The sequence below is a fragment of the Phyllostomus hastatus genome, unplaced genomic scaffold (assembly GCF_019186645.2).
Source record: "Phyllostomus hastatus isolate PE091 unplaced genomic scaffold, TTU_PhHast_1.1 phas_contig_38, whole genome shotgun sequence".
Taxonomy (NCBI): domain Eukaryota; kingdom Metazoa; phylum Chordata; class Mammalia; order Chiroptera; family Phyllostomidae; genus Phyllostomus; species Phyllostomus hastatus.
The window spans coordinates 26,502,936-26,513,872 of NW_025333869.1; the positions used below are offsets into that span (position 1 = coordinate 26,502,936).

Consider the following 10,937-nt stretch of genomic DNA (forward strand, 5'->3'; position numbering starts at 1 on the left):
CGGCTGAGTCAATGAGCCCAGTACTCAAGGGGGCCTCACTTCGGCTGTTGGCCTAGACTTGGGACTTTGTAGTGTGATGTGCCATAAACAGAAGAACCTACCATACAAGATTCTGGAGGCTTGAGCGTCACTAAGGGAGAATCAGTGGACTCCAGAGAGAAAGAAACCCCTTAATTGCTAGGTAGTTGGGATAATTGAGAGAGTTCACTGTACTCAAGCCATCTGTGTCACAGATCCAAAACAAACACAAAAACAAACTGCTTGCTCTGGGAACTGCTCATTCCTCTCCTGCCTCCTGCTAAAATGGATGATTGTTTCCCTTTCTCACCCAGGTTTGGTACTGGGAACACTGAGCATTACCCTGTGCTGTGCTGGGGCCAAACCAACCAGCATTAGCTTTATTCAAAAATGTGAGGCAGAAATGTAGTATAGTTTCAGTAGTTGAATAGTTTTCATTAATGCTGACAAATATGCACTAAAATAATATTACTAAAGTGTGTATTTTAGTGATAAATGTCTACCTTGTGCTGACTGCTTTGGGGATATCCTGAAGCCCCTCAAAACATACTCATGCTCCTCTGCCCTCAAGGAGAACTCTGGGAAAGTGAGGATGTTTCATGTTTGCTTACAACAGTGATGGCAAACTCTAGCTCCTGGGCTGGACCTGGTTTGCTGTTTATGGCCTATGAGGGAAAACATGTTATTTTGTGACATAAAGATTGTATGAAATTCAAATTTTAGTGTCCATAAAGTTCAGTTAGAACACAGCCACCCCATTCCTTTGGCTTTTGCATGCTACAACTGCAGATTTGAGTATGTGTGACAATGTGTGGCCTGTAAAAACTAAACTACACTCTGGCTCTGGAAAGAGAAAGTGTTTGGCCCCTGACCCAGATAAATATTGGTGGTGGGGGCGGTCATTATGTGATAGGTGCATGCTGCAAAAGATAGGCTTGTATAATTAAGATTTTTTGCTTCAACCACTGTCATAGCCTATTTTAAAAGGCAATTTTATTTGGAGCAAATCCAGGTTTCATGGGATTTGTTGTGTTGGGCTTTGGCCTCAAAAGACCTGAGGTGTAATAGTAAGCTCCATGTTCCTAGTGGGTTGCTGTAGGGTGTACTTAAAAGGTAAAAAGATTGAAATGGCCAAGTATTTCTTTGCCGTATTATCCCGTCAGAGGTCGAATGTCACCTAGACCTAGGCAGATGCTGACAGTTGCTGTCACGGCCTGGGCAAGTCTAGCCACGTCAGCGCATATATATTTTCTTCTCTGTCGATTGAGACTAAGGCTCGGAGGGATCCGCCCCCTGTCCCTCCCCTCAATCTTCTGGTGAAGCCGAAAGCCGGTTACTCCCCTGGGGCTCATCCCAGGGGACTGCAGCGTCCTCTAAAAGGCACAAGTGGCATTAATTTACAGGGGCGGGGAGAGGAGGAGGGTTCAGCCTCAGCATCCAATCAGAGCTTGGCCTCATGTCCAGCCAATCACGTTAGTTGGGTTTAGCCAATCGCCCGGAAGAGGAAGACTGGAGTCAGTGATTGCGCCTCTCGCTTCCAGCTCGGGGTGGCGCTTGTGGGGGTCACAGGTGACCGTGGGGGTTCTCGCTTGCTCCCTAGTTATGGAAGCCCGGGCGCACCTCCCGGAGGCATGAGGCGACAATGGGAGCCTGCCATGAGGGTAGCCGAGCAGGCGGGCTGTGTGGTGAGCGCCTCTCGGGCCGGGCAGCCCGAGGCGGGCTTGTGGAGCTGCAGTGGGGTGATCCTGAGCCGAAGCCCGGGCCTGGTGCTTTGCCATGGCGGCATCTTCACCCCTTTTCTGCGGGCTGGCAGCAGGGTGCTGACTGAGGCCGGTGCCAGCTTCCTGCCCCGCGACAGTTGCGGCGATGACCTGCGCCTGCACGTGCAGTGGGGCCCAACGGCCGCGAGTCTCTCAGGCCGCGTCGAGCGCGGCCGCCTGGGGTTGTGCACGCCCCAGTGCGCCGGCCTGGAGCCCAGTCCCCCAGCCCGGCACCGCGGCCGGCCCCTGGAGCCCCCGCACCCTGCTGAGCTGCTGCTGTTGCTGAGCTGCCCGGACTTCCGGGCACACTTCGCGAGCCTCTTCGGGAGCGAAGCGGCCGAACAGTGGCGCTTCGCAAGCGCTGCACGGGAGGAGGAAGTGTCGGAGGAAGAGGAGGAGGATCAGCTGAGAGCTCTGAGCTGGTTCGCGCTGCTGCGTGTGAGGCACGGCCTGGAGGAGGAGGCAGACCTGCGCGGGCCAGCAGTGGCCGTGGTGCCTCTCGGGACCGTGCCCAAGGGCACTCCGCTGCTGGCCTGTGGCTCCCCGTTTGGGTCCTTCTGCCCTGACATCTTTCTCAATACACTCAGCCGCGGTGTGCTCAGCAACACTGCGGGCCCGCTACTGCTCACCGATGCACGCTGCCTGCCGGGCACTGAGGGTGGTGGCGTGTTCGCAGTGCGACCTGCGGGGGCACTGGTGGCGCTGGTGGCGGCGCCCCTCTGCTGGAAGGCCCACGAGTGGGTGGGCCTCACACTGCTCTGCGCTGCTGCTCCTCTCCTCCGCGCCGCCCGTGATGCGCTCCGTTCCTTGCACCCCAACACGACTTCCCTGGCCGCTCTTCTGCCCCCCGAGTTGGGCGCCCCGTGGGCCCTGCCAATCCAAGATCCCGGACCCCCGTGGGCAGCCGCAGCCGTTCTGGTGGAGTGTGGCACCGTCTGGGGCTCTGGAGTGGTCGTGGCGCCCCGCCTCGTGGTGACCTGCCGGCATGTGGCACCCCGCAAGATGGCCAGAGTCCTGGTGCGCCCCACCACCCCCAAGTAAGACCCTCAAGCGTGCTCCCACTCGAACCCCTCGCTAGGTCTGAGGTCTGAATTTTATGTCTTCTGTTTTAATCCTCAGGATTATGGAGGCCTTTTAGCGTCACGCTGATGATTTGAAATCCTCCCCTCATCCTTGGTATCCAGTACCCCGGTATTGGGGATCCTGGGCCTCTTGGCAGGGACTGGATGGGGCTTGGGCAAGATGATAAGCAACTCTGGATTTGGAAATTATGGGGCACACCTGCATCCCTGCCTGGGCATCTTTGACCTCCCTCTCCCAGTCTGGCTTCCTTCTGTGCAACTTCTCAGTCTCATACCCCTGCACACACCCATCACTGGGTCCTTTGAATGGGGACTTCCTAACCATGCCCCTCCATTCCCTTGATAATGGTAGTGAAGTCCCAGGGGCCCAGGATGCTGTTCTCCATGGATGATGAGTTGAGCCTGTTCATCTTACTTATCTTGTAGATCTTAACCAGTGCTTCCCATCTGTATCAAAAGGATAGGTGTGGGGTTCCAAATCATTACACTGTGGGAGGGGGGCCCAGGCAGATAGATTTTGAACAATCTGGGTGATCCTGGTGGATAGCCAGGTTGGGACTTTCAGGCAGTCATTTGTTCCCTCTCTGCAGGGAAGGGCACGCTTGCCCTTCTTCCACTTGCTGTGACAATGGGAACAGCGACCTTGGCTTACTGGTTGATTTTTTAGCACATGTTCTTTCTATTTCCTCTGTAGTTTCAGGTGATTCACTGAGGCCAACACCAAACAGCAGATACTACCTTGGTGTTAATGCCTGACAATCTCTTGTACCTGCCGGTGAGGCCTGGCAGCCCAGGCCTTTCAAAACCCTTCGGCTGAACATCCGAGGTTAACCCAGCCTGGCTTTGCCATAGAGGTAGCCACTGGTGGCTAACAGGACAGCCATGATTGATGAGAATTTCCTTGTCTGTGTACTCCCAAGTACCTCACCACCCCCCGCCACTCTTGGCCCTAAGAAAACCAGCAGGTCTGCTGGAAGCTATGCGGGCAGAGTGTGCAGCAGGGAGCCCCTATGTGACCTAGCGCAAGTCACTTAATTAAGCTGCCTCGCCTTGAGTTGACATGTGAAGTCTTGAAACAGAGCCTGGCACATAGTGAGTGCTGTAGAAGGGCTAGTATTTATGTGAACAAGGACCCAGAGGGGTGAAATCACACCTGACCCACCGATTGACAGGACTGCCCATATCCAATGAAGCAGTGAATGAAAATGCTGGGCATGTTTGCTCTGGCTTCTATTACTTATGTGACCTTGGGCAAGTTATTTCACCTCTCTGGGTCTCAAATACATGATCTAAAGTGGAGATGACATCACTGCCTAGTTCATAGGGATGCTGTGAGGACTGAATGAATGATGTTCATAGAGCGTTAACACTGGGCCTGGCCCACAGTGCTCACTAAGTGTCAGATCTTTATGGTCGTGGTGACGTGCACGAAACTTTGCAATTGGTAAATCACATTTGGAAAGACCGCAGAATGATTAAATGACCTGCCTGGAGCTGTCGGCCAAGTAGGTTTCAGGGCTGAGACCAGATCTTTTGACTCCCAAGCCGATGACTTTTACTGTCACTCATGCCCTTGCTTCCTCCCAGTACTAAAGAGCCAGAAATCCAGCCTGTCATTTTATTTCCCTTGCTTCCAGGAGCGCCAAGATCTGGGGACACGTGGTGTTTGCCACTCGGGAGACATCTCCATATGACATAGCAGTTGTGAGCCTGGAGAAAGAACTAGAGGGTGTCCACATGCCTGTGCCCACTGAGCACTTCCACGAAGGTAAAGGACAGAGGGGCCCTCTGATCTGGGGTGGACCTTTGGAAGGAAAGTCAGTGTTGGATCAGGGAGCCAGTCCCCCAGGCCAACTCCCCTCCCACTCCTGCTGGACTAGTAAGTCAGGGTGGCATCATGCTGGCAGGAAATCTTCCTGGTTACAGTGCTTTGGCCAGAGATGCACTTGGGGGCTTCCCTTCTTGTGTCTCATGTGCCACGGTGTTGAGAGACAGGTGGAATCCTCAGCTATGGAGAAGGCACGTCCCTTTCCTGCAGCAGTATAGCAGGGAGGTGCTGAGCCTTGAGGGCTCCTTATAACACTGCAGGCTGGTCAGAGAGATGTTGCTCTTTCATAGCTTCAGTGGCATGATTTCAGTAACAGGTTTGTGATGCTGCCACAGAAGCGCCAGAGGTCTCCCTTTGTGCATGCAGTGTGACATAACTACAAAGAGCACACGCTCTCTGAGCTGGCATCTCTTCTGCCACTTACTAGTCCTGTCCTCACACAGGCAACTTGATGCTCTCTCAGTTTCCACAGCTGAAACTGGGGATCTCGACCTACTCCTGGGCGTTGTGAGGTGTGGCTGAGATGTTGCCTGGAGAACACTCAGCCCCATGCCCTGTGCATTCAAACCCTTGGTAAAGGAAGGGTTTCATCACCATTTTTTTCACCAAGAGACTTCTTAGCCCCAGGAGGAGAAGGATGTTAATTCTAAAAACATTTGTTGAGCACCTAGCTAGGTTCTAGGAACACCAAAAGGTGACTCCCCAGTTAGCAGGGGCCAGAGGGCTGGGGAAGGGCCTGATGCTGAGTAGTGGTTGAGCAGGTGCAGTGCTGGGAGCTCAGTGGAGGCCCCGACCACTTCCCGTGGGGCCTTCGGGAAGGCTCTCTGAAGGCAGGAGTATCTGAGCAGAACCCCGAAGAGCAGAGTGTTGGGGACTTTGGAGAGGGCAGGGATGGGATTGGGGAGGAAGAGTCCTGCCAGACAGAGGAGGAGGCTTTGCAGCTTTGTCCTCCTTCCTTCTCTGGCAGGTGAGACCGTCAGCGTGGTGGGCTTTGGCGTTTTTGGCCAGGCTTGTGGGCCCTCGGTGACCTCGGGCATCCTGTCAGCTGTGGTGCAGGTGGATGACACACCGGTGATGCTGCAGACCACATGTGCCGTACATGGTGGCTCCAGTGGGGGACCCCTCTTCTCTACCTCCTCAGGGGATCTCCTGGGTAAGCAGCTCCTTGGCTCTCTCCCAGGCTTCCCCTTGCCAGAGCCTCAGTCCTGTCTAGAAAGGACTTGGTGTCCACCCCTGTCTGGGAAGATGGTGTCATTATGCCCAGGAAGCAGTTAGCCAAGGTTTTCAGGCCAGTCTGCTTCTGAGGGTGAAAGGTGACGGATGCTGGGCTGCAGGGGAAGACAGCTGGGTTCTGGTTCCTCTTCTGCCACTGAGCCACAGTATGGTCTTAGGTAAATCACTTCACCTCATTCAATCTGTGAAACTCGGGAGCTGGATTAGTTTAAGGGTCACAAACTCCATAGCTTACAGAGGCTGAGCACGCAAAAGGAATGGACGAGTGAGTGAAGACAGTTTGGAGTGGAGGGTCGAGGTAAACGGGTGAGCGTCACTCAGCTCCCGCCCGTTGCTGCCACATTATGAAGGAATGTGAGCTAACGCTGGCTGATCTCCAGTTTTTCACAGGAAGCTGTGAACACCCCCTTCTTCTTTAAAAAAATATGGTGGTTAAATCAATTTTTAAATTTTTGTATTCAGGTTTTTTTTTTAAGGAAGGTCTATTAAAAAACAAAACAAAACAGCGAACATGAATCTATGTGGCACCTGCACTGCCCAGTGGTAGCCCAGCACACAGGGGGCTCACGCGTGCTTCCGCTCCTCTCATTTCTGATTGCTCTCTCTCACAGCAAGAGATCTTGCTCTTGCTGGCTACAGTTGATTTACTTATTTCTTCAACTATAGTATACAAATAAAGACAAATCAGCATGACTTTAAAAAATACATACAGATAAGTGCATACAGAAATGAATATATATGTGTATGTATGCACAAGTTAATATAAGTATATATATATATATATATATATATATATATATATATATATATATATATATATATATATATATATCCCAGCTCTGTCTGCTGTGACACCCTGGTTGCAATGAGCACGCCGAGAACCCAGATCTTGGTTTCTAAGAGCCATTCTTGAATAAAAGGAACTGGGAACTGGTTGATAACCAGGACAGGGACAGGGAAAGCCCAAGCTGAGTCGGATCATCTTGTACTGGAAAGGCAGGAAGTACAACAACGAGATGACCGGCTCTGTCGAATGCTGAAAGAACCAGAGCCGACTTGAAGGAGCTCCCGTTGGAATGACTTGAGCAACAAAACAAATAGCAGTAGGACTAGATTATAACCCAAAGAGAAGAATGAATATCTGCATGTCTACACTGCTATGAGTAAATAACCAAACAAATGTTAAAATGGAGACAACTGCTCTTACTTACAGAAGATTTCCAATTAATAAATGCAGAAATGAGGGGAACCGAAAATCACTATTGGGTTACCACAGTAGGAATTGCTGCAGACAGAATCCACCAATGGATGCTAAAGTTTGTGGGCGAGAGTTTAAATAGAAACAGGATATTTGCCTAACTCTAAAACATTTGGTGCTTTACACAGGGGGAAATAGTAAGTCTACAGTGGGGCAACCTGGGAGATAACCAAAATAACTACTCTTCACAGTGGCAGGGCCACAAAAGGTAAAGAAAGACTATGGAACTGGCCCAGATTGGAGACTTAGGAGGTGCAACAACTAAATGCCCTGTGGGATCCTGGATTGCCTCCTAGAACAGAAAAAGGGCGGTAGCAGAAACATTGGAGAAGTCCGAGTGAGTCCTGTGCTTTAGTTAATAACATTGGCTAATTTGTTGGTTTTGATCAATGTGTTACGGTGACATAAGCCGTTAACAGAAGGGAAAGCTGGGTAAAGGATCTACAGGAACTCTGTACTATTTGGCCAGGCTTCTGTAAGTCTAAAATTGTCTGAAAAATGAATGCATACACGTGCGCACACACAGGCACACTAAGCAAGACAAACAGAACGTGTCTGTGGGTTTGATTCATTTCTGCATCCACTCAGCAAGTATTTATGAGGTCTCCTCTGTGCTGGGCACTGTTGTAGGTGTGGGGAGGCTGGGTGAACAAAACATGGAAGCCCTGCCCTTGTGGACCTGACACTAGTTAGAGAGATAACAAAATAAGCGAAACATAGTGTGTTAGATACTGACAATGTTGAGAATTTTAAGGCAGGAAGGGGGACCAGGGTTTGGAGAGCTGGTGTCCACAAAAGAAAGCCTGGCATCTGTCATCATGAGGGGCCTTCAAGTCTCTGGTAGGCCTAGGGCCTTCGTGATGGAGATGAGCCTCCCTTTCCATCTGTCTGTGTCCTGACTCACAGCTCCTTTTCCTCTCTGACTCCTCAACAGGCATCATTGCCAGCAATACCCGGGACAATAACACGGGGGCCACCTACCCGCACCTGAACTTCAGCATTCCCATCACGGTGCTCCAGCCGGCCCTGCAGCGCTACAGTCAGACTGGCGACCTGGGTGGGCTCCGAGAGCTGGACCACGTCGCTGAGCCTGTGAGGGTGGTATGGCGGCTGCAGCGGCCCCTAGCAGAGACCCCGAGGAGCAAGCTCTGAGTCTGTGTCACCCTTGGGAGAGAGGAGTAACCATTTTATGCCTGGGGAGTGCCAAGGTGATGGCAGCCTCAGGATCGTGGCCTGGCATGCCCCAGCTGAGCAGACCAGGTAGGCCTGGTAGTACAGGCCTGGGGTAGGCCAGGTAAGCACCCCATCACCACCTGCCTTGTTTGGCCCTGGATCAAACTCCAGCCCCGTGGGTCTCCAGGCTGGTGGCCCATTTTGGGGTGCTTTCTTCAGCCCCCACCTCTCTGCCCCTGGCACTAGACTCAGCTCTGTTACTCCCCAGCTGGGGAGCCTGGCACAACAGCCCTGGTCCTGATGACAGACGCGTTGGCGGGCAGGCAGGCCCAGCCCTGCTCTCGAGTCCCTTCCCTGTCACCCCATGGCCGCTGGCCACCCGAGTGGTTGCTTCCCTGGGGCCTCGACTCCTGTCGCTCTCTGTCAGAATGGGCGGCCGGCAGGCCCCTGGCACCCCCTCAGAAAACCTCGGCAGAGAGACCCTGCCCTGAGGACCAGAGACAAAGGAAAGGGAGCTCCTTGTTCTTCCTGACCTAGGGGGAGGTAGAGTCCTCGGAAGTCAGGACTCCTGGGTCTTCATATGTCAGGTGTCACTGACCTGCGGGGGCACTCTGACACAGTGCCTTACTTTTCCCAGCCCATAAATGGGTCTCAGGAATCTTGGTGGGGCTGGGGCTGGTGGTTAGAGCGTGTCTGGTTGGGGTTTGGGAATAAACGGGACCTATGGGAGGAACTCTTTACCTGTATGTATCACACTCTTTTTTTTTTCCTTTTGGTTTGGAGAGTCCAGTTGGTAATAAGCAAACACCAGGCACAGAAACATACCTTTTCTGTCCCATGTTCTCAGTGGGGTTCGATCTCACAGGATATTCTCAAGCCAAACGGTTCCTGTCACTACCCCTGGCTCCTGGAAATTCGGACAAAAGTCCTTTGTTAGGACTTTTGTCCTAACAAAGGAGCCCTGAAAGGAGCCCTGAAGTTCTGTCCCCGAGCCGGGGCACTGTGGAGTGGGAAGAACGGAGAGATGTGGGGTGGACTGCCTCGACCAGGGTGTGCGAGGAGTCGCACCAAGGCCCCCTTCCCTCTCGGATCGAGGTGGCGCCTTGTCACCAAGATGTTGAATGGCAGTCGGACATCTTCTTGGTTTTGGGGGTTCTGGGTAGGTCTTTGGAGATGGGCCACCAGCTCTGATATGCCAGGCCCCAAGCCCGGTGTAGGGTCACTGCACACCTCTCTCTCCTCCCTCCTGGCTCCAGGTTTGGGCTGTGGTTTTTTTAGAGCCTCGCCCTTGCACTCTGCCCATTGGAATCCCCTTCATCTGCCGGAGCCCAGAGCTACCAAGAAATCTTCCTTGACCTTCCCATGCCCCAGGGCAGGCTGTAGCGCTGTTTACTTCTGTCTCCCACAGGGCCCCGGGCCGGTGCCCAGTACATTTCCAAGCCTCTCGATTGGCAGTTGAGAGTCTTGCCTGCTCAGCGACCTCCGGCCCCCTTAGGAATCATGCCGGACAGAGGGGTTTCCCTGCAGTAACCTCAAGGCCCAGCCCCTCCGCTGTACTGGCTGCATGACTTTGCCAAGTTCTTAGCTTATTAGCCTCAGTTTGCTCACGTGTGAAACAGATGAATAAAACTGAGCTTACAGGGCCCATGTGAAAATTAAATTTGAGAAGCTATTCAAAGCACTTAGTTTGTTTTCAATAAATATTAGCTATTGTTTTTCTAGACTACTGGTAGGATTGATTAATCAGAAATACATCATTCTGGTTGTTAGGGGCTGGGTGGGGGAAGGAGTGGGGAGTGGGGTTCTGGAATTAGATAATAATGGTGAAGGTTGTACAACCTTCATATCACCGAATTGCACACTTTGTAATAGTGAATTTTATGGCGAGCAAACATCAGTGACCTAGGGAACCAGGTGCTGCGTCAGTGCCAGATGCTGGGGGCCCAAAGTCCAGCAGAGTGAGGTCTCTGCCCCAAAGAGCTGGTCAAGGGTGACTGTTGCTCTCTCCTCAGTGTCAGAGTTTAATCCCTACCCTACTTTCCTGTGGGGGTTTCGGAAGGAACAAAGGGAGATAGAAGCTGTTTGGAAGTTTGTTAAGATCAGGACAAACACAAGGCTGGCTGTGCTGAAGCAGCAAGCCCAACCCACAGCCCTGGGATGGACCCCTGTGAGCTGGTTTCGGACGGGGAGGACCCCGGAGCTCTCCGCACCCACACTGTGACACCGTTGCTCTCTTGGTCCCCCGGGGCTGAGAGAAGGGTGTGGAGACTCCCACACCCCTCAGTATTCCCTCCTTCAGCCTCCATTCATGGAGCAGAGAGCCAGCTGGGACAGGAGGAGAGGCAAGGATTTCAGAGAAGTGGAAGCTGCACGCTGGGCTTCTCAGGCTAACAGTGAGACTGATGCTCACGGGAGCACCCCAGCTCTTCTCCCCGCTGAGAAGGTTCTGGGCACCAACTTCCAGGTGGGATTGATCACAATGCCCCCTACACCAGCAGTAGTGGACACAAGGTCTTTGTCCACAGCTTTTGGAAGAGGTACAGGAAGGGCCATTTCTAGTATAAACACACATGAAAACCCAGGAA

General features: G+C 52.6%; 1 protein-coding gene across 1 annotated transcript; it reads left to right on the plus strand.

Annotated features, from left to right (window-relative positions):
* The first annotated feature begins 1,522 nt into the window (after positions 1-1,522).
* TYSND1 (trypsin like peroxisomal matrix peptidase 1) lies at positions 1,523-10,075 on the plus strand. Its single transcript, XM_045842024.1, has 4 exons — positions 1,523-2,815; positions 4,498-4,628; positions 5,656-5,841; positions 8,114-10,075. The coding sequence occupies exons 1-4, from the start codon at positions 1,650-1,652 to the stop codon at positions 8,329-8,331; spliced, it is 1,701 nt and encodes a 566-aa protein (XP_045697980.1). The 5' UTR covers positions 1,523-1,649; the 3' UTR covers positions 8,332-10,075.
* The last annotated feature ends 862 nt before the right edge of the window (positions 10,076-10,937 follow it).

Excerpts from the sequence above, each read along its gene's own strand:
- TYSND1 (XM_045842024.1), top strand. The coding sequence starts at position 1,650 with ATGAGGCGACAATGGGAGCCTGCCATGAGGGTAGCCGAGCAGGCGGGC. Across the intron at positions 2,816-4,497 it reads GTGCGCCCCACCACCCCCAA|GAGCGCCAAGATCTGGGGAC; the intron begins GTAAGACCCTCA and ends CCTTGCTTCCAG. Across the intron at positions 4,629-5,655 it reads CACTGAGCACTTCCACGAAG|GTGAGACCGTCAGCGTGGTG; the intron begins GTAAAGGACAGA and ends CTTCTCTGGCAG.